A 24,279-nucleotide genomic window follows, 5' to 3' on the forward strand; every position below is an offset into this window, starting at 1 on the left:
TGGAAAAACCCAGAAGCTGCGAAGAGTAGGCAAATACTGACAGACTGTTTAGCGAGAGAAAGGTGTATGAATATACCCTGGCTCAAGTATGTCAAGACTAATCTGGAGAACCTGGGCCATTTAGATTTTTTTGTCAATCCATCAGCAATTAGAGCTCAGGATAAACCCAAGATTAAAAGACTGTTTCTGACCCAAATAAACACTAGAAAAATGTTAGTAGAAGGAATTAAGGGGTCAGTGAATGCGCATAGTGCCGTCAAGACCACTGAGGGAATGGAACCTTATCTTTACCTCATGTACAATGCCCAGGACAGATTTTTAATATCTCCTTTTAGGCTCAATCTTTTACCACACTTATTAGCTGAGCCATTAGGCTATACTGCTTCGATTGAGCAGAAGGGTGCCTGCGGCTGCGACAATATGTCTCCACAGGACACCCTTCATTTTGTATTTTTTTGTTCTTTTTATTCAATGCCGAGGCGGAGATTCTTAATTGATATCCTAAAAAGGGCGAAACTGACTCAACTTAAACCTGCACTACTTTTTTTACAACAGGCGTCTGACCCAATGACTTTGTGTTGCATATTGAATTTTATTAAAGTTGCACGGAGATTAAGAGCAACTAGAGGTCAGGTGTAAATTGTGATTATCATGAACTTATGCACCTCCTTTGTGAATATGTATTTCTCTTTTTAATAGAGTTCTTATGATGTTGATTGATTGTCTTTTTTAATAATGAATTGTGTATATCTTTTTGTGGTGTTTTTAACAACCGAATAAAGAACTACTGACTGACTGACTGAATGGTCAGTCTTTTGGATCTCAAATTGTCAAGTATACGTCCTCTGCAGATTGTGTAGAAAACCACAAATGGGTTCTTGCTGACAATGTGCTAAAAGGCATTTAACTAGATCTGTCTGCATGGTCGTAAAATGACCAAACTTCACCCCCAAGTGATGGAACCAAGATTACTCTGCCTTGCCCTTTTGAGAGGCTGCACTGAAAACTTTCTCTATGCTTTTCTGCCTATTATACCGATTCAATTAGTGCTAGTGATGTGTGGGTATGCCAATGTGAAAATTATTCTAATTTCTACCTAATGGAGACAGTTGTGGTCCGCATGTGTGCTTGAAATGTCACTGTCTACTAGTGAGGTACACCTAAAGATTATACCACACATTTAAAAGCAGCTACTGCAGTCTGGATAAGAAAAGCCCTAGTTTTAGATGTTTGCTTGGCAGCAACTGGGAACACGGTCCCTATCTTCACCAAGACTGTGTGCAAATTCTTGAGCAGGTACAATAGTTGGTCAAGCTGCTCCAAGGAATCTTTCAATGAGGCCTTTATTTGCCCATGCTTATAGATTATGTTGCTATTGGAGACTTTTTTTTTTGGCGGTACTCTTGGTATTCTAGTCTATGTATATGATCAATAGTGAAGATCTCGTCTGCAGAACTGGAATTACAAGTAACATTTCCTCATTGATAATTAGTATCTCAGATACTGCATTTTTGATAAATTTACTGGCAACCCTCCTCCCATCTGAGCCCATTATGTGATATAACTCAACACTTGGCTGTGCCATCAATCTTCCACCTTCTCTTGGTGAGGTGCAGCTATGGCCTGTGAGGTACCAAACTTTTTGGGAATTTACCCCCATTTAATACTCCCATTTGGACTACTAGTCACTGGCATAATTGTTTTGAAACACCCTGAACCCTGCTGATCAGGATTCAGTGCATGTGCTTTGACCCTTAAAAAGGTACATGGTTAATTAGCCTCGACCCAATTTGCATAACTTGACTTGCTTGTAAGTCACTAGTATATAGTACCAGGGACACCTAGGGGCCTGTCATTTAATGTAGCTTGTTGACTGCAGCACTAGTTGTGCCACCAGGAGTGTGACTAAGCAAAAGCAGGACTCTCAGCCTGCCATGGCTCAACGCTGCCTTCTCTCCACTTGCTCCAATAAATAGAGGTGGCCCTAGCAGAACTAATCTGTCCGCCCCTTGGTTCTCGGAGGCTCTCGAATAGAAGGTTGCAGACTTCAAGAGAGGAAATGGAGAGCCCAATATGAAACATACGAGAGAGAAATTTATAAACACTCTTTAACCAAATACAAAGCTGTATTAGTCACAGAAAAGGCAGCCTATTTCTCCTTGCAAATTTAATCCTCCAACACTCAGCCAGAGAACTCTTATCAAGTTATTAATAAATTAACCAAACAACCTGCACAAAAAAGAAATTGGGTTAATCAGTCCTTCTGCGATGACATTGCTTCACACCTCGGGGGTAAAATCAACTCCCATTTTTTACTCATTTGGTCCTTATGGTAATTCCTTGCAAGTCACCGGTCAAGACCATGTGAGTTTCCTACATGGATTTGTCTATTAAAAGCTTCAAGTGTTTTTCATCAGTTTCTTTAGCATCAATATAAGACCTTATTTTAACAACCAAGTCAGGTTCTCCAGACGACCCATGTCCACCCTCAATTATAAAGCTAGTCCCCGACATCATTGCTACCTGTGAGAAGTTGGCCTGGTATATGATGTTCACTAGTTAAAGTGACCACGTTGTACCATGCCAAGCAACCCTTATGGTGTGGTTGTAAGTCAACCTTTTCGGACTAGCTGCCCTAGTGGTAGCGTAGGCTAAGCAGTCTTTGAGGCTAAACTCGTTAAAGCGTGTTAAGCAGGCTGTTTTACCAAATGTAACCCCCCTTTATACCAATGAAAGGACACCACACAGATATATATTCAAAATATATATGTATTTATTTCTCAAAGTATCCCCTAGACTCTTTATGAGCACAGGAGCACAAATCGTTAAACAAGACAACGTTATAATATACAGAAGTTGCACTTCATATGGATGGGCCCTGGTGGCCACTCAAACCATATACTAAAATAGTGGTATAAGTACCACGAACAGGGAAAGGAAAAGGCCTAGGGCCTCTAGAATCGCTGGGCCTACAAGGAGCTAACTTCAGTTAGTGACCAGGAGGTCCACGGGTCGCGTGTGCAGTGAGGAAAGTTACACGCGGGCTCCCATAGGTTTTCAATGGGTGCGTAAAAGTTACAAAGTTACTGCAGAAAGGGTCTTCTGAATGGACTACGATCTTAAGATTTGAAACACAGACACTAGAGATGATTCTCTACACTTGGGCACCGAAGTGCCAGCTTTACCTCACCCACGGGAAGCGGGTGCATAGGTCTCGAAGTGCGTCGGGTTTCTTCTATCGATACAATGGAGCCTGATGACAAAGATGCTGCAGGCGGTCGGTCCAGAAGAGATGCGGTGGATCGGAGTTATAGAAGACCTGAAAGCAGAGGGGACAGTGTTCACAGTCACTAGCCAGTGACCGGCGTGGCACCAGGTAGGTACCAGGCGATGTCGGGTGCAAACAGGTGGTGAAGGGTAGCTTGTCTCCGCAGCCACGTGGTCCCTGAAGGTCGACGACGTCCAGGAGTCTCTTCACGAGCTGTCCCACGCAGGCTCTCGCTGTCGGTGGTGTCGGCGACTCGAAAGAAGCAAACAAGCCTTGGCGAAGGCAGGAGTCGTGGAAAGAGATGAAAGCTGATTGTTCTGACCAGCAAGGTCAGAGGGGCTGCTCTTTTGGAGAGCAGCTAGGGCCAGTCTGGAGCAACCAGACCAGCGTCGTTTATTTTAGGTTTCGTTGCCAAAATGGCCACTAGCCAACGGGCCAGGGACCGGGCAGGCGCGTCGAGATGCAAAGTGCAGAGGGGCCCCACGCAGATCGTGGAGATGCTGGAGGGCTCACCTTTGGTGCAGATGCTGCTCGATGGTTGGGCTTCTCAGGACCCAAAGCACAACTTGGAGGGAGCCTCTGTCGCTGCGCTTGCAGCTTGTCGTCGGTCTTTCAAGATGGCTGGCTCCACGTGTCTCGGTGCCTCCACGGGTTCCTTCTTCTCAGGGACTGTGGATCGGGCGGTGAGAGGTCTGGAGGTCCAGGTCTTGTCGGGCTCTGGGCTCGGGCTCCGGCTGGAGGCGGCGGCAAAGCAGACGTTCAATAGCTGTTTGGTGCTTGCGTTAGCAAGATGGTCACTCCCTGACCATAGGGGAGATTTCCTTCAGTCCTCTGTGCAGCAGAGCGTCGAAGTTCCCGTCTTCTTCTTGTGGTTAAGTTGATTCCAGGATGTCTGAAGTCTTAGGACACAGCTCCTACCTTTAAGCGGATTCTAGGGGCCGGACTACCTGCTAGGTCCCTCCCTAAGGGTGAGACCAGGAAGGGGGGTGGTTACACCCCCAATCCTTTGTCCAGCTCGCCCCAGGTCCGGGGCTGGTGTGCCCCAGGACCGGTTTGAACTGGCATATGCACCGAGGCTCCTTTTGAGCCTCAGGCATGTCTGGTTTCTTTCAAGCCCTACCTGACCAATACACAAAATCCTGTCTGGGGTGGTGCACGCACCTCCCCTGGCAGGAAATCCTTTGTCCACACCTCCCAAGCTGGAAGGACTCCCAGCAGTAGGAGGGCAGACTTGTGTCTGTGGTGGCAGCATCCATTTTGTGGAGCTGAGGCTATGTCTGATTTTACCCGGGTTTCAGGTACTGTACATGTCGTGTCCCTCTAGAAGGGTGGAATGCTAACCCCGTCGCCAGAATTGGCGAGGGGTTAGTATTCCATTTCATATGACACCTTACTCGACATGTTTTGATAAAGCCAAACCAAAGATAGCATTTAACCGCGAGGTTCATAATGCACTTAAGAGTATATGGTATGACAATATCTGGAAACAGTAGAAGGAAGTTGTTCCGACCACTGCAGACAGGCTCAGCTCATGCCAGAGCACCATCTCACATGGAACCAAGCACTCTGCCTTCAGGATTGTCAAGGCCTGCCATAGGAGTGACTTATAGGTTACCAGGTGTCCCATTTAAGGTTAGGTATAGGTATACTACACCTAAGTAAGAGGTGGTTACACCAACTTACCCCAGCTGAGTGATCAGCCAGTTGTGTCAAATTTGTTAGACCAGGCCCGGGGTGGCACAATACATGCTTCAGCCCCTGGTAGGCCTTAGATACACCAATGCCCTGGGTACCTAGTGTACACTGGTACAGGGGCTCACAGGGTGATCCACTTCCAATTGGTTATGCACCTAGGGTGCATAGTGTAAATTTAGTAGAGAGAACAGCAGGCTGGGGGTCTGATTGGGAGGCCCACAGCCTCAATATGTCAAAAACCAGTGAAGCAAAAATTTGGGGTGACCATAGGATAGCAGACCCTACTCTCCTACACTACCCATCTCTCAGACATATTTAATATGTTTAGGACTGGTATGGTTCCTTCTCAATGGAAGCGAGCCTGCATCCTACGTCTACTGAAAAAAGCCAACTTGAATCCCAAGGACCTGGCCAACTACCGACCTATTTCCAGGCTCCCTTTCCCAGCAAAGATTGTAGAGCGGGTAATGAACATGCAACTAAATCAGTTTGTCAAGGATTCCAACTGTCCGGACCGTACTCAATTCGGTTTCAGATCCGAACATAGTACAGAGACTGCTCAGATTAAGGCCACCGACGAGCTCAAATTCATCTTAGACAACGGAGGATCAGCAGCCCTTATACTGCTGGACCTATCCGCGGCGTTTGAATTGGTGGATCATTCCATACCGATACACCGTTTGAAAGCAAAAGGCATAACAAATCTTGCCTTGAAATTTCTTTCATACTTCCTGTCAAACTGGGAAAACACAATTCATTTTGAGGCCTTTTCATCAATCTCATTTTGCCTGCCCTGCGGGATTCCACAAGGATCCTCTCTCAGCCCGACCTTTTAATTTATACGTCACAGACCTTGCCCCCCTGGTCGAATCCTTAAGGTTTTCCCTCCCCTCTTATGCGGATGACACGTAGATAGTGTTATCAGCCTCCCATGATGCCAACGATACTGGTGCTCGCATACATGACTTCATGAAAGGTATCAATGGTTGGATGAACAGATACCATCTTAAGCTTAATGCGGGAAAGACTGAGGTGATCTTTCTCGGCAATAACCCTAACCTTTGGTCTGCCCAGTGTTGGCTTAGGGAGATGGGCCGCCTTCCTGTACCCACCAGGAAAGTCAAGAGTCTTGGCGTCATGATTGATGACCATTTACTCTTGTTTAACCAAATTAACCCAGTGGTCTCCTCCTCATATAACACTTTGAGAATACTAAAAAAAAAAATCTTAATGTTTTGCCTATTTAAGTCCGGAAGTCAGTTATTGTCACACTTCTGTTATCCAAAATTGATTATTGTAACTGCCTGTACATCAGCCTACAAGCTCAATATCTGAATAAGTTGCAAATTCTTCAGAATTCGGCCTCCAGACTCCTCCTTGACTTGCCTAGGCACCATTCAGTTTCTGCTGCTCTCAAAGATCTCCATTGGTTGAGAGTCAAAAACCGGATCAAACGTAATTCCCTCTGCCTGACCTACAAGGCTCTCCATGATTCAGGACCCTGGTTTCTCAAGAAAGCCCTATCATGGTATACTCCCTCAAATTTAAGATCAGCAGGCTCTTTCAGAGAAAACCCCATCAGATTAAAAAAATCTAAACGGGTAAGCACCAGCTTTGTGTTTAGATCTGCGACAACCTGAATCTCCTTCCACCTAATCTCAGATCAGCTCCCTACCTGTCTCAATTCAGGAAGATGCTGAAATCAATAAGTCACTCACTCCCCTTTCGCTACTTACTGCTTCAGCGCCAAGACACCCTCGGGCATTCGCTGTGCTTAACAAATAATTTAACAAAGCATTGCTGGTTTGCAGAGCTTTTTCAAACTGCTAACTCTAGTTTGTCTTTGTGCACTGTAGGGCAAAGCATGAGCCTACTTTTTTAAATATTTGTAAGTAAAGTAGGCCTACCGAGTCCTAAAGAGGGTGCATTATATTAAATGGTTCGACCTGTAGTTTTTTTTTTTTTTTTTAACGTCCTAACAGTAAAAACAACCATTGCACTTTTTACTGTTGAAAGGCTAGTAGCCCCATTGGCAAGTGTGGAGTTACAGGCTGAACGCTCAGCCCTGCGAACTTCTGAATGGGATGACTAAAGTTAGTACTTTAAAGTATCAAAAGAATCTATTCATTAAATCCGATTTAATAGTTAAATCGAATGCAATGTTACTTGTGGGTAAAGTGCAACTTCAGTAAGTTTCCACTTTGCCCAAGGGTTCCAGTGACCATTAACGGTTGCACACAAGTATGTTCTCAAAACAACCTTCTGGCCTCTTGGAGAGAAGTGTAAATAATTCCCAGTACAGCCTACAGGCAGGAAAAGCCACCTAGTGTGTTAGCCCAAAAGACAAGCTTTCAAAGGAAAGCAGTCATTGAAGGGAAAATAGCAAGAACACACAAGACGGTCTGCTTTTTTTGTTCAGGTAGATAGGCGGGGTATCTGGGACAGTGAGGGTAGATCACTGGTCGGACCGGTTTTCCCATGGGTGTGTTGCCCAGTGGTAGCCACACCTCAAGGCTGGGCTGTCAAGCTCCATTACACTGAGGACGCGGTGCTGCTATCTTGGGAGTGAGCAGAGTAGATCACTCTGGGATGCCACACTTCATGGTAAGTTGTCGTCAAGTAGGGAGGTACCCCTGACCTCCCTCCCAGAACACTGATCTCGACTGTACTTTAGAAGAGTCCGGCCCGGATGTATGACGTTATGACTTTTACACCGCATGCCGTTACAACGCATTTTTTACACCGCAAGATCTGTTACAACGCCAGCCTTTACAACGCATGCTTTTTCAACGACGTACACTAGATGGAGTGCTGACATTAGAAATGTATAATTTACTATTCTAACTCCAGTCCACGTTGCAGTAGGGAAGGTGTTTGGATAGTAAAACTACACTATTTCTAATGTTAGCACGCCATCTAGTGCATTTCGTTGTAATAGCATGCGTTGTAATGGCATGCGTTGTAACAGATTTCGCATTGTAATAGTTTCGTTGTAATGGTAGTGCGGTGTAAAAGTTGCGTTGTAAAGGTTGTTCACCGTCCGGCCCTGATGACTTTGGACCTGGTGAACAGGCTTCGCCCAATTGGGACTGTCCCTGCTGCTCGAAGGCTATTAAAGAGAAAAGTCTGTGGCTATGGTGTCCTGCTCATGGAGTAGTCTTTCCTCTAGCACAGACCGAAATTGAGACTTCCAAGAGTCAGTTAGCTTGATTTCATGTTCCAGCACCTGAGCAACAAAAGTCGGAGAACCCTTTTTGGGCCTGTTGGTAGCCCAGATAACCCGATCGTTGCTCACTGCCGTAGTGCAGCCGGTGAGACCATCCCAATACCCAACAGTTGTTCCCGAGTCTGGTGTGACTGTATTTTGGTCACTCGGAAGGGAAGCTTTCGCCAGAAGGTGTTTTTGGGGTCGTTTAGGTCGACTGCTGGTTTTGTTGTTAGATCACCTGTGGTGACTGGTTGTTAGATGGACTAAAGAGGACTTTGAGGGACATTGACCCCTGTGGCCAAAGGTGCCCCAGCAGGACCATGGACCTAGTAGCCCCAGGACGTAATCACTCCCTTGCCTCAGGACCACTCCTTAGAAGTCAGTAGCAAGTTGTTAATGCTGGAACTGGACTGGGAACTGCATCGTCTTGGGTGTAATGGTTCTTTGGGACTTTTTTTGGTCCCCCTGACCTGCTCCCTGCCAGATTTGGTCACCCAAAGTAACTTCAGCTTTGACCAAAGTATTCTTCAAACCTTTTATGTTTTAAGATTTGTTGAATTTGCCAATGAATGTTTGCAGTTATGTGAAAAGTTGTGTTTTACTGCTTCTAATATTAATTCTATCTCTGAAACCTGCAAGCGGATCTTTTTCGTTTTGGTGTCTGAATTTATAAATACATTCTATTTTTATAAAGTGGGGTTACATTTCCTGAGTTTTTTTTCTTGTCCAGTTGTTTTGGCGCTGTTAATGTGCTACACTTTTTTCGTTTAAAAGTGACCTCATGAAGCCACAGCTTCTCAGGGTTGAGCTACGGTTAGACAAATGAGCCTGATTGGACCCAAGGCCAACTTATAAGTTTATTATTCAGTGAGGTCTCACATCTACATCATATAATAAAACACATTTCTTCACATGGTCCATCAGTGATTACTTGATTGAAATATCCGAAAAGTTACGTTGAAGTGATTTCAATGTTTCGCTTGGTCAGTGTTTCCCAGTAAAAAAGGTCAAATCTGGGACTATGGAAGTTATCAAAAGTCTAAACTTGTTTTGCATCTATGTAAATACCATTTATCCAGTATTGGGGTATCTTTCATAGATTCACATGCCTGAATCATTCCCCGTCGCCGAGGCGGGAGTCTCGGTAGATAAAAAAAGTAGTGCCAAAAAATAATCAGTAGTAGTAGTAGTAGTAGGCCCAAAGAAAAAAAGGCCCTAAGGCCTATCTCTTAGAAGCCTATCTACCTTGTTATGTAAAATAACCCAAGAATTGGTAGCAACCAATCAGACATCAGCACCCTTCTAGAACCCTCTCAGCAGAGCCAGCTCTCCTCAGATTTTCACCGCACGTCGTGTGGAAGGGAGTCTCCCTGAGTGCCTACTCAGTTTCTTCTTTTCTTCAGTCATGTCTGACAAAAAAGCTTTGTTTAGACCCTGCAGGACCTGTGATAAGAAGAGGGTCCATGTAGACGACCAGCATGAGGAGTGTATTTATTGTCTACATCCTAAGCATGTTGCTAAGGACTGTAGAATTTGCCGGACTTTCCCTCCTAAGACCTTAAGGGACAGAGAGGCAAGAGTTTTGTTATGGTTAAAATCTTCCTCGGCTGAGGAGGATGACAGGGCCTCGACATCTAGCAAGAGAGCTAGATCAATTGATAGTTCTTCCAGTGAAGGGAGAAAACATCATAAGGCCTCTCATGTAACTTCTGACCACTCACAGAAGTCACAAGACTCTGACAGATCCAAGAAGTCTTCAACTACAAAAACCGTGAGTAAATCTCAGGTTAAAACTTTGTCAGTGGGATCATCTTATACTATCTCTGTGACTTCTGCGGCTCCTCTGTCGACGGCTACAGTCTCCACTACTTCGATATCGTCACCTATCATGTCTCCTAGGGCGTCTAAGACTCCGTCGACAATTGCGTCGACGTCGAGCTTAAAGGAAGTTCTGTCAGCATCGTCGATGACAACATCGACGACGAAAACCCCGTCGACGACGAAAATCACGTCGACGACGACGAAGACCCCGTCGACGACGAAGACCTCGTCGACGGCGAAGACCCCGTCGACGGCGAAGACCCCGTCGACGGCGAAGACCCCGTCGACGGCGAAGACCCCGTCGACGGCGAAGACCCCGTCGACGGCGAAGACCCCGTCGACGGCGAAGACCCCGTCGACGGCGAAGACCCCGTCGACGGCGAAGACCCCGTCGACGGCGAAGACCCCGTCGACGACGAAGACCCCGTCGACGACGAAGACCCCGTCGACGACGACTATTTCGTCGACGATGACGATCCCGTCGACGGCGACTATTTCGTCGACGACGAAGACCCCGTCGACGACGACGACAATTCCGTCGACGGCTAAGACCTCGTCGACGATGACGATCCAGTCGACGGCGAAGACCCCGTCGACGACGATGACAATCCCGTCGACGCCTCAAAAGACAGCAAGTCCGTCTATGAGGGGAAGCCCGTCGACGAGAGGTTTCCTTAGAGCGATTCCAACTACCCATGTTACGCCTATTGCGTACACGCATATTCAGCTAAAAACTTTTCATAAACAGGATTACAGCAATATTTCTCCTTTGCTGCCTTCGCATATCCTGGACTCATATACGGAAGGGGATGATTATGAAGAGGAGGATGATGAGGGTCCTTTCGGGATAGCTAGGCACCCCTCGGAGTTGCATATTAAGTGTCAGGAGATGGATGAGGAGGATGACTACCATGAGCATGCTTACCAGGAAGGCCTTGCTGCACCAGTTTACAGGCATCCCTCAAGGGATTGGGATCGTAGAGAATCAAGTCATCTCCCGCCTACACTGATTCAGGACCTTCAGGCCATGCTGGCGGATTACCGCCAACGCTTTCCTCCACAACAACCTCTTCCTAATATACAACCGACGGAAGAGTCGCACACGGACATGCCGAATTCGCCGATTCACCCTGCTGGTTCGGGTACACAATCACACCATGATACCATTTCCACTGATGAGGAAGATATCGAGGAGGGTGAAGTACCGGATAAAGACACCAATCTGGATCCTTGGGATGATTACATTATTCCCATGCCTTCTCCACCTATTCCACAACCATCGGATTCTCCTCCAGAGGATATAGGTGGCTTTCACAATTTAATGCAGCGTGCAGCAGTCAGGTTTCAATTACCAGTCACTGTGGAGCATACGGATTGTTTCCTCCATGACTTTAAAGAGGAGCAAAGGAAAATTACCAGAGCAATTCCCATCATCGATTTTATTTGGAATGAGGGGTTAAAGATTATGAAAACACCTGCTTCTGTACCTGCTGTCCTCCCTCGTATTGATAAGAAATATCGTGCTCCTCCAGAGACGCCCTCCTGTCTCATCGGTCATCCCCGACCAGATTCCGTTATATCACAGGCTGCTCAACAAAAGTCCAAAAATCCGGCTATGCCGATATCGACGCCGCCGGATAGAGAAGGGCGAAGATTGGATCTGATCGGCAAGAAGTTCTCTACGATGGCGGCAACTTCTATCAAAGCTGCAAACTCCTTGGCCATTCTTGGTCGCTATGACCGCCAGGTGTGGTCAGAATTCTCTGAATTTATAGACCTCATTCCTGAGGATCGTCAACAAGAGGCAAGGAAAATACTTCAAGAGGGAGAACGAGCCGCATCAGAGATCATAGACTGTGCTCTTGATATTGCAAATACCAACTTTAGGCAGCTTGCAGGGGCTGCAGTTCTTAGGCGTCAAGGATGGCTTAAAGCAACATCTTTTAGGCCAGAGGTTCAAGCCAAGATCATTGATATGGCCTATGATGGAGAATCCTTGTTTGGGAAACATATAGACGAGGCCCTCCTAGCAATCAAGACTGATACGGATACAGCTAAGTCACTAGCTGCTCTCCAATACAAACGGGGATCTTTCCGTGGTGCAAGAGGTCGAGGCTTTGTTTCAAGGGGAAATTATCAAAGTCAGCAAAATAGACAATATCAGTCTCAATATAGACAGCCTTATGGACGATCATCTTACAGGCAATCTTCCTCGAATAGTTTCTCTCGTCAGGGAGGAAGAAGGCGATCGAACAATCAGGGTCGCGACGCCAACAAGAAGCAATGAGCTACGCTGGACGCCAGTCATCCCTCCTTCCCTCCCAGTAGGAGCAAAGATAACAGCTTTTGCACACAATTGGGAGGAGATCACCTCGGATCGTTGGGTCATCGACTTAGTCAGAAACGGTCACACCCTGGAGTTCTCAAAACAACCCCCTACTGCCCCGCCCAGGGGTCCCCCTCCCCCTCGTCTTCACTTATTGTTCAAAGAAGCTTTAATAATGCTCCGCAAGAACGCAATAGAGAAAGTTCCTTCGCCCCAGAAGGGAACCGGGTTCTATTCTCGATTTTTCCTCATAAAGAAAAAGTCAGGGGAGTGGCGCCCGATTCTGGATCTCCGCAAGCTCAACAAATTTCTAAAGAAGCAGAGTTTTCGGATGGTTACACTGGCCGAAGTGTTGAGCTGCCTAAACAAGGGGGATTTTATGGCGTCCACTATCAGTTCAAAGTCCTTCCGTTCGGGCTGAAATCTGCTCCAAGAATTTTTACAAAGTGTCTTGCACCAGTAGCAGCGACTCTAAGGTCACAGGGAATACAGGTATTTCCGTACCTGGACGACTGGCTGCTCAAAGGCCCTTCGAAGCAGACTACCGTAGAGGCAGTTTCAGCATGCCTAAGTCTATTCTCAAACTTAGGCCTCACTCTCAACAACAGCAAATCTCAACTGCTCCCTCTACAAAGAATTCAGTTTCTGGGAGCAATGCTGGACACCAAACAATGCAAGGCATTCTTGTCAGAGGAACGTCAACTTCGTTTACAAAAGCTAGCACTTTCAATCGCAAGAAGAAAGTCAGTTTCTGTCCGGAGGTTTGCGTCTCTGCTGGGGATGTGTTCATCAACTATAAATCTTGTACCTTTAGCAAGGCTCCGAATGAGACCTCTGCAGGAACAGTTACATCTACAATGGAAACAGGCCTTGGGGTCGTTCAACGACTCCATCAGGATAACACCTCACATGAGAGTCTCTCTGCATTGGTGGTCACGGATGGAAAACCTGACTTTGGGCCTTTCTTTTCTAACATCTCCTCCAGAATTCGTGGTAACAGACGCCTCCATGGAGGGGTGGGGAGGACATCTCCAAGATCTACAGATTCAGGGACGATGGTCCCAGGAATACCGCCAACAACATATCAACAGACTGGAGCTTCGCGCCATTTTTCTCACTCTGCAGGCATTCCTCCCGAGGATTGCAGGGGCCTCAGTGCTGGTCCGAACGGACAACACTACCAGCATGTATTACATCAACAAACAGGGAGGAACGAGGTCACTGTCCCTGTCGCAGGAAGCTCAGGAACTATGGGAATGGCTTACAACACACAAGATATCCTTACGAGCGGAGCACGTCAGGGGCCTTCACAACACGTTGGCCGACAACCTAAGCAGATCCCTGGCAGGCTGTCACGAATGGGAAATAGAGCAGAAGCAACTAGACGAAATTTTTCAGTCATGGGGCAAACCGGCACTAGATTTGTTTGCTACAAGGGAAAACAAGAAATGCCGCTATTACGCAAGCAGATTCCCTCAACAGGGATCAAGAGGAAATGCCCTGTCCATGAGATGGTCAGGGCTTTGTGCGTACGCTTTTCCCCCGATACCACTAATTGCGAAAGTGATCCGCAAAGTGAAGATGGAGCATTGCCGCCTCATCCTGATTGCACCCCGTTGGCCAAGGCAATATTGGTTCCAGGAGCTGCTTCTTCTAGCTCACAGCTCCATCCGTCTAATACCAACAATGACGATGTTGACAAGGGAAAGGGGTCAAATACTCCATCCAGATCCACAGTCGCTGCACTTGCACGCATGGCTCCTGATTTCCTAGAATACAAAGATCTAACCATTTCACAGGAATGCCGTGAGATTCTATCTAAGTCACGCGCACAAAGTACTTTAAAAACTTATCGTTTGAAGTGGAAACGATTTTGTCATTGGTGCGAGGGGAAGGATGTCCATCCTTTACAAGCTCCAGTAGAGCAAATCCTTCCTTATTTGTTATCCCTAGCCAAATCGGGACTTGCATTCTCTTCAATTAAAGTTCATCTTGCGGCTCTATCAAGATTCAGGAAGAGTACCTCTAAGCCTTCGCTCTGTTCCTCTTCATTAATAAAACAATTTATGAAGGGGCTATTCCGCGTCTTTCCACCAATTCGAGCACCTCCCCCAGAGTGGGAGTTGAACACAGTTCTAGCTCAATTGATGAAAAGGCCTTTTGAACCTATCCACAAGGCTGAGCTAAAATTTTTAACATGGAAGGTAGCTATTCTTTTGGCTCTTACATCGGCTCGAAGAGTCAGTGAGATTCAAGCGTTCACCATCTCAGAACCCTTTTTGCAGTTCTCCAAAGACTTTGTTACTCTCAGGACAAATCCACGATTCATCCCTAAAGTTCCGACTCAGTTCCACTTAAATGAGCCAGTGAAACTAAAGGTTTTCTTCCCAAATCCAGCCACTCCAGCTGAGCGAGCGTTGCATTCACTGGATATAAAACGCTGTCTGAAATTTTACTTGCAAAGGACGAAGGACATCAGGCGGTCCAATCAATTGCTTGTAGCTTATGGTCAAGCTACACTTGGGTCTGCTGTGACTAAAGCGACTATAGCCAGATGGTTAGCTTCTACAATTCATTTTTGTCATGATAAAGCCAATAGACCATTACAAAGAAAGGTCAAGGCACATTCTACTAGAACTATGGCAGCATCTACTGCATTGTTCGCAGGAGTATCCTTGGAGAATATTTGTCGTGCTGCAACGTGGAGGAATGTTCACACATTCACGAAGCACTACTGTCTGCAATCTACTCTGCAGGAGGATACAGCGGTAGGACAAGCCGTCCTTCAGCATCTGTTAAACTAAGGTCAGATATTTATATATGTTTCTTCAATTTACTGTTTATAATTGCTATATTTTAAGCTACATTGTCTTTTCTTTATGTAAGATACATGTTTGAATTTTAACAGAAAACATCTTATGCCTTCTACTTATCAAGTTGCGGGTGTAATTGGGAGTGTATCAGCAATAGTCTCCCACCATCCACAAACGACTGTATGCTTGGCATACTGCTTGCTACTCTGATTCAGGCATGTGAATCTATGAAAGATACCCCAATACTGGATAAGAAAACAAGTTACTTACCTGTAACTACAGTTATCCAGTATTGGTATCTTTCATAGATTCACATGCACCCACCCTCCTCCCCGCAGAGTCAGTTCTCTATGTTTGGGATATAAGCTTCCCACTCGTGCTAGGAAAATCTGAGGAGAGCTGGCTCTGCTGAGAGGGTTCTAGAAGGGTGCTGATGTCTGATTGGTTGCTACCAATTCTTGGGTTATTTTACATAACAAGGTAGATAGGCTTCTAAGAGATAGGCCTTAGGGCCTTTTTTTCTTTGGGCCTACTACTACTACTACTACTGATTATTTTTTGGCACTACTTTTTTATCTACCGAGACTCCCGCCTCGGCGACGGGGAATGATTCAGGCATGTGAATCTATGAAAGATACCAATACTGGATAACTGTAGTTACAGGTAAGTAACTTGTTTTCTTCTCTTTACAATTGTTGTATTTGCATAACTAAATTAACTGAACTACTTGAAGCTGTTCTGAAGCCAGTTAGTGATTAAAATGCTGTGTTGCAGAATCACTGGAATCCAAGACAAGTAATTGCTATACTCCTTTTTTTTTTCTTTCTTCCCCTCCAAGGTCTCTGAGGTATTTAGTCAGACTCGAAGTGGGGAGAATGTGAAGATAACTATCACCCTGACTAATGAGCTGCCCCCTACTTCACCAACTTGTCTGCAGTTCTACAACATCATTTTCAGAAGGTTAATTTTTGAAGCATTGTATCCGTTCCTAAAATGCTTAAAATATAATTTTGCTTTTGATTTTCTTTCACTGCACATACCTTTTATGTTAACTGCATTCCTGAATTGGTGTTCATGTTGATCTTTGTTATTCTAGGTACGAGTAAGCTGTAAAAATCGACATACTTTTTCTGTTTCTTTGTAACACATCTAGGCACTTAAACGTCCACAGCCTTTTTGTATGTGGCTGAAGAGTGCAGCTGTTTGACCTGTTGCCTGTTCTCTAAAAATTTTCATACGGTGGCTGCGCACAGGAGTATATTTCTAATTAGTCTATCATTCCACATTCAGTAAAATGTTTCCATTTCAGAGAATTAGGGGCTTTTTTAGATTTAGTTCTTGTCATAGAGTGCTGTATGTGAACTTTGGGTCACCATAATTATAAAAAAGTTCTAATTCTGTGCTGCAAATATTGGAATATGTTGGAAAATATCTCCTAATGATGGTGAGCAGGATGTATGGAGAATGATCAATTAATGTTTTGAGAAGCATATTCTGTTTTGGTGCTGAATTGACCAAATATTACTTACCTTTCAGCGTCTGTGTTTTCAATAATTATGTACAACCTAAATTTAAATTACTAATCAGATATTGCTTTTGCCAATGCTCGTCCGGTATCGCATGTAACCACAGACCACTTGCTGTGTACAAGGTGTCTCTTGGTCACCCCCTTCAGCAGTCAACTCGTTTCTGGCAGGCCTGTGCAGCCATTGGTTGTTTACAGGACCTCACTGCAGCACAAAGCCCTTCGCATTAGAGGGCTCAGGGAAGGCGAGAGAGGTTGCCGGGTACTCTTTTGTGCTCTCCCTCACAGAATCCTAATACATAGTAAGTAGACTCGCTCCTTAGAGGTTGCTGTATTTGAGAGCCCCACGTCCGATTTGGGGGTAACTTCCCAGTCCAGGATGTTTTCATATACCCAGTTTCTGTGGACAGGACCTAGAAGATATATTATGAAAATATATGGGCTGTCCTCACACAGTTCCTCGATGTCATGCTTCCTCATTTGTCATCCCGAGCTCGCCAGTGAATCATCTAGTAGTGGGCCGGCCTTTGTAGCATACTAAAGGAAAGTGCAGAGAGAGTTCAAAGGGAAGGGATCCAGATACAAAATCTAGGTCCCCTACCCGGGGTTGTAGTTGCACTTTATTGAAAGGGTGGTGAAGGAGTGATTAAATAGGAGGACATATAAGGCTATTTTATGCATCTACTGTCCAAAAAAGATCGACCTGTTTCAGCCCTGAAGAGGAACTCTGAAGGTATTCAGGTCTTTCCTAAGGACCAGAATCCTGTTTTCCCTGTGGTATATCCTTCTTTGTTGTCTCACACATATGGTGCACATACAAACGTGCAATACCAGTGACTAAGTCCTGGGGGTACCAGAATTATTGCTCGTGGATCTTTTTAAGGTCCTGGAATGGCAAAACATGCACAAATTTTAACTAGAGTACATATTAAAGTATGTTCCATTTGTGGTTTTATTTTCATGTGCATTACGTCTGTGTAAGTGATCATGGGCAAGTACGTGCCGTGCCACTCTTGTGTGCAAGTGCAAACACTACAAACCACCTTGTGCATGCGGAGCCTGAACACTCATGTAGTAGTAAATCTTAGCCTGTGCTCTCGGAGGTCGGGAACAAAGCCTGCTTTTGGAGGATCTGCATTCCAGGGTGGGAAGCTTCAAAGGCCTCACTGCCTTTGTTATGCGAACATGGCCTCTCCAGATAGTTGAGGCCACCCCCCCCCCCCCCCACCCCATGTCCAGACCCAATTTTTTAAGGGCAAGACAGGCGGGAAAATTAGCAAGATTAGGTGTATCCCACATAGGCCAGCACCACCCCTAAGCTGCACTCGCTGATGTGGACCCCACCATTTCAGAATCCTTCATCTTGTTTTGGACAGAATTCACCTTCTAGGGTCCGGGTTATGCCCACTAACCACAGGAAGTGGTTATATAGATGATGTAGACACCCTAAAGGTAATCAGTCCATTGGCTACTACCTATCAGTTCCTTTAACACCCCTAAATTGAGTATTTATGTGGCGTCCCGGAACCCAAGAACACATTCGATAAATCAAGAGGAGGAGGAAGTTGTCACTGCCTGGCAAACTGCAGAAGCAGCTGTGACCCTTTGGCGCGAAACCCTGCCCACTCGCAGCTCTACCAGCAATCATGACCGAGGGAGTCCTACTGCAAGCTTGAGCTCTACCACAGCATTGGGTAGCCTGTTGGTACTTCTCCCTTCAGTCTCTCTTGGAGTAGCTGCTCCTCTGCAGTCCGCAGGCACCAAGTAGCTGAGTCCAGTCCAACGCCTTGCAGCTCCCCAGCTCAACCCTTGCTGCATTACAGCAGCAAGAGAAAACCGAGCTCTGGAGGTTCAGATCGGTCTCCACACCAAGTGTGAAGATACCAGGACCAACCGGAGCCTTGCAGCACCATTTCCCAGGGTACCAGACGCCCTGCACCAAACACCAAAAGTGAGGGTTCAATCCATATTCGAATTGCACCATTCCCAAGAAGCAGTCAAGGGATGTCTGGATCACGGAGACCCACTTCTTGAGTGGCCCAGCTGTCCTGATTTCGCCCCTGCTGGCGATCCCTAACTGGCCAGGATCAACTTTATTCATCGGGACCAGCCGACCTAACCACTCTGCACCTGAGCCGCCTGGAATGGATACCGAAGAACCGGCTGTGCCTTCTTACTTCAAGACCCCTTGCTACCCAAGCCCCATTTGAGAGCTCTCAGGCCTGTCCCAAAGTCCCACTGTGCATCCTGATTCCAGGTGGCCCCCATCTCTGTAGTGCATACAGCAACCAACCTCCCCAACAGCCTGCTAAAACCGGGCAGTTCCTTAAATGCTGATAGTACTTTGGACCTTATCACACTACAATCGGAAACCCAGAAGGTGAGCGCCTGTAACAGACCGTACTTACCTTTATCCATACATGTCTTATCTCCCCTTAGAATTGCATTGTGCATAAAAGCGCACGACTTAAAAAAGTTTTGTTCATTTTAAAAATTGATAAAAATAGTACTTACTTTTGAACGAAGTTCTTGGTTTTACAACCTAAAGAGGGGAGTTTTTTTTCTATTTGATCTGATATTCTTGGAGTGTCATTTATTGCCTGTGAGTACAACAAATGCTAAGCGCTACTGTTTGATAAGCCTAATTGCTTGCCCACACTACCACAAGAGCGTTGTTACTATCTACTTTAGTCTCTGTAAACCAATTGGGGATCCACTGGACTCTACACAGTGTACTTTTTAGTGCATTACATAAAGAGCCAGCTTCCTACATTGGTGGATCAGCGGGGGATCTACAATTTTTCATGTGCTGATACCACTTGGTCAATGAGTGATGCACAAGTAAATCCAAAAATAGTCTTTAGTCAAAATTGAATTTTTGGTCAATTGGTCGATGTTTCTAAATTTCTAAAATTAAATGTTAGGATCTTTGGTAGGTCTGTTTTAGAATGAAAAACTTACTGTAGTTGGGATCAAAAGTTCGGTTACAATCTTTTTCTATTTCTCCAAAAAGGTCCCAGCTTTAGTAAAATGAGTATCTCAGAGGAAGTGGTTACAGAGCTTGACGTAACCCCCTTACTAGAGTTAAGGACCCTCTGTAAGGGATGCAAGATTAAAACTGGCTCACACTATACCACTCCACCGCTTCAGAAGCTATTGGCAGAGTATGAGCTTGTCCATCCTACTGTCAAGGCTCACCTGATGTTTCCATGGAAACGAGAGGCAGGAAGCCGATGCACAGGTCCCAACTTCCTGCTACCCCTGGTCTGCCCAACAGTGTCAAAGCAATGGGCCAGTAAGCCGGGGGAAGAGGGGAAACCAGGGGAGAAGACAACTGCTGTAGGACCCTCGTCTTGACCTTGGCTGCAACCTCACCGGTAAAGGAACCCTCGGTACGCCCTGGGCAGCAAGAACTCTTCACTGAAGACATCGAAATCCTGTGAACAGAAATGGTGTCAGTCACCTACTATAATCTGTTTAGTAAAACTAATCTCAACCATATGCAAAAGGCACAGGAGAACGACAACCATAAATGAATACCTGTTGGTTTCCCCTCTTCCTCTGGTGTCCACTAATTGCACAAATACTGGATTCATAAGCGGTACCACCTGAACAGAGAAAAGGAAAATTACTCCACGCGAGAGACCTAGTTAAATAAATAAACGAGGTAGTGAAATCTTACCAGTGGTGTGGTGTAATAACAAAGAAAAATAGCCCCGAAAATAATAATGACCAACTGCCAATAGGTAGACTGGTCCACTGTGATTCAAAAATATAAAAAATTGTGCGGGCTCAGCTAATCATCCTTTCATCTCCGGATAAATGCAAAATACTGGTCATATAGAAGACTTATCGGTTTGCAAGACTTCATTTACAACATGAGCTCTGTACTACTCAGGGAGCCTCAGAACAACGAGAGAGCCCCTAAGGTAATCAATCTTAAATGTAGACTGTTTATAGACCACAGTACAGAAATGCCGATGCTCAAGTATTGCCTCTCCTAACGTGGGAGAATGATTCACGGTAAAAACACTCAAGTGTCTGCCATACACTACAGCGCTAAGCACGTTACCGCATTGTGCCCGGTGCTTCCTATTCGCCAAACCCGATGCCAAGGAAAACTGAGACACCAGGAACTGCGGCTTGGTAACACTCAGTGAGGGAACACAAAAAATCTTAGGGGGAACAGCAATAGTCTGGGAGGAGTTGGGTGTTAGTGGCAGCGGCCGTGATGACCCCGGAAGTGACCTGGAAATGCTTCGGACGGGAAAGGGAATGCAAGAACAGCTAGAACGCGAAGCACTCCTCCCGTCCGGAAGCAGGGATTTAACTCCCGGCCAGCTCCGCCTCTTGCGCTAACGGCACCCAGACAGAGCGATCATGACACCTACAGATGAGGTCTCCAACACTGTGATGTTATTGATAATGATGGGTTAGAACCTCCTCTACTTGATCGAAGTTGCGGCTACCTGTGCCCAACAACTGACCAAATGTGCCAAGAGCCCTACCCTCTACAGAGTATAGCTCAGATCGCTCAATGTACAGTGAAGATCTCACTGAGGAGGATATTCGTGTAGTGAGATTGGCCCGCAGAATATCCCTCCAGGACAGGATACTGGCCATAGAAAGGGAAAAAGCTGAAATAGGTTTAGCACCCTTGAATAACATAAAGGGTGTATTTGTAAAGCGCAGTTCACCCCAGCAACGGGGCATCTTGGCGCTGAAATAACAGATGTATATTGTTACCCAACTCAATGGTACTTATTTTATGGACCTCAAATGGATGAAAGGCTGAGTGGACCTGCCGGGATTTGAACCTGTGACCATGAGGTCGAACACAGGCCCCTACAATGGATGCATTATTCCACTGAGCCACCAGACCCGGCATGGTGACAACATAATACCTAGGAATCTTTTGACCCTAAAATCCCCAAAGGGAGTGTCTCCAAATATGTGGAAGGTGATCTCTCCAAATGGTTTACAGCTTTCGAGAGAACCTGTAGAATGAGGAGACTCAGCCAGAAACATTAGGGCTCTCTACTTTAAGAACAGTTATCTAGTAAGTGCTCGGATAGACTTTTGACACTGAACGATGCAGAGGCTGAGTCCTGTGACCACACGAAGGGTACCCTGATTGAAGTCTTTGGACTCGCCACTGAAGAGAATAAAATTAAGGTGCAAGGCATGTGAGCTGTAGATCACATGCTATGCATAGATCGCCATCTGGTGTTGGGTCCGGACGTTTGCACTTTGTTTTTGTTCGAAGAAGTCATTCCAGTCACGAGGTAGGTGTCTCCTCCTTTCGGTGATACCGTACATGAGCATCGACTCCATTGTTAGTTTTTTTTTTCCACCATCGGGTTCGGACATGAATTGCTGCGCTCCGGTTCGACACCGTTCTCAGGTTCCTCTCGGTGCACAATCCACTACCCTCAACGGTACTATTTCCCAATCGCGTATTCCTCCTTTCGCGTATCGTATCTTATTTCACAACTTTAATCGAAAAACCTCATGCGAGGCCTTTGGGCCCAGCTGTGGCGAGTGAATTCATAGTAGATCGAATGGACTCATTCCAATTGTGCCCCAGGTGCCACTTTAAGTACCCCTGCACCGATCTTCACGACATGTTCAATTTGTGTTAATCGCCTGAACACAAGAAAGACCACTGCGTAGCCTGCCGATTCTTCCGATCGAAAAAGATGTTTCGTGACCGTCCAGCTACGAGATGTATCAACATAAAGACTACAAGGACTCCGCCCCAGTCCTTTATGGAGAAGATGTCGACCAAGAGATTCTCGAAGCACATGGAGCCGAGGCAGAGGAACGAGGACAAATCCACTTGTCCAAGAAAGGCATCACACCCGGTCAGCGTACCGTGAGTAATGATACTCCTCTTCCCCAAAAAGTACCCTTTAAAAAGGCTCCGGTCCCTCCTCCGCTTTCGGGGCAAGTTTGGCACCGAGAAAGTTTCCAACACCCCACCTTCGGGCTCTGCATGAAAACGACTAGTAAAGCCTTCCGGCTCAGTACAGAGTTGACCTTCGGCGCCCGAAACCAATACTTTGGCACCGAAAGATAAGCCAACTGATTCCTCCAAAACTTCAGCACCAAAGCACACTTCAGAACCGAAATTATCGGAGCCGAAATCCTCTGCACCAAAATCCTTGGCTCCGAAAAGATCGGCACCAAAATCTTCTACACCGAAAATTATGGCCCCAAAGGCAAAGACTGTTCCTCCTCCGCAGATGGAGCCTAGTTTGGACGTGCCGCCTGCTAACATGGACCCCAAACAAAAGGAGCTGGTTATTAACCCAAAAAGGACACCTTTATGCAAAGCTGTTGGGGGAAAAAGAAAACCAGAATTTGAGGATTATTACCATATCCCTCCAAAGAAAAAGAATATGGGGACTAATACTTCTCCTCCACCTCTTTTACTTTCCTCACCTCCTTCACGTATTGAACCTAACCTTATAACACCCACAAATTCCCCTCAGCCACAATCCCCAGATCAGCAGGATGATTGGGATGGGAATCCAGATGACGTACACGGGGATGTACCACAAGATAATTCTCCAGACCCACGGGTAGCTTATAATATGGATCCTAAGAAAACTATCCAGATCTATACCCATCTAGAACTTGTCCTCCAGATAATAATGTGGGGTTTACAGAATTGCTTAATAGAGCTGCACAGTATCATGGGGTGCAACTCTATAAGGAGACTTGAGTAAGATTTCCTATTTGAGACACTAAGTACATCACAAAAAACTACACATATACTACCTATGCTCAAGGTTATGTTAATGTGAAAACAAAAGAATGCCAATGCTGATAAATCATTCCAAAAAGTCAATACATCATGGAAGACATCCTAAAACGACCACGATGGAACTGATTAGTAGTATTTATTTGAATTTATCTTCATTATAAAAAAACGTGAACCGTTTTATATACATGAACATATAAAAGGATTTAGAAAAATAATCTTTACAAAAGATTATTCTGCCTTTGGGGACAGACCTTAAACCAACTTTCATACACTGCTCCTCAATCAACCACACAAACATTCACACAAGACTGCCTAAGGTAACCTATTTTCACTTTTTAGAAGTTACCAGAAGGGGAGAATAACCAAACCTGGTGAGAATTGAACACAACTGTTTGTAGGTGCAAATCTATAATCGTTCATCACGTTTTGTGAGCAATTTGAAAGCAGCTTTTTTGAAAGCACCAACTGAATAAGTTAAAACCAGTGTTTGTTCACGCAACCAAAGAATAGGTCAAAAAACAGGTCGACTCGTTTCGAACCCCTAAACGTTAGCACAAAGGGGTTCTCCTCAGGACCGAGACACGGCAGCGTGAATCAAGCCTTTTCTTGGATAGCCAAATTAATGGCGCGAAATGTCACGCAGAAGTAGGGGAAGTTGTTTGATTTGGCAGAGTCCGCTGCTAGGGTATGGAGCGGGAAGCTCTGGTTGATACTTCCGTGGACAGGCCCTACACTTGCTTGATATGGGAGCGGGAACGCCACGTCTTATTCATGGCGGGAAGCACTGGTGTACTTAAAGCATGCAGATGAGGTGTTCAAAGATCCAGTGCGAGCTATGATACTCACACCTAGAG

General features: G+C 45.7%; 1 protein-coding gene across 2 annotated transcripts in view; it reads left to right on the forward strand.

Annotated features, from left to right (window-relative positions):
- The window catches only part of PIWIL1 (piwi like RNA-mediated gene silencing 1), a 1,168,338-nt gene that overhangs the window by 279,367 nt on the left and 864,692 nt on the right, over positions 1–24,279 (forward strand). For both annotated transcript variants that reach the window (XM_085633654.1, XM_085633653.1), the window contains exon 6: positions 15,970–16,091. In XM_085633654.1, the coding sequence (XP_085489780.1) occupies positions 15,970–16,091 (122 nt within the window). The remainder of the gene's footprint in view (positions 1–15,969; positions 16,092–24,279) is intronic.

The sequence above is a fragment of the Triturus cristatus genome, chromosome 11 (genome assembly GCF_964204655.1).
Source record: "Triturus cristatus chromosome 11, aTriCri1.1, whole genome shotgun sequence".
Classification (NCBI taxonomy): domain Eukaryota; kingdom Metazoa; phylum Chordata; class Amphibia; order Caudata; family Salamandridae; genus Triturus; species Triturus cristatus.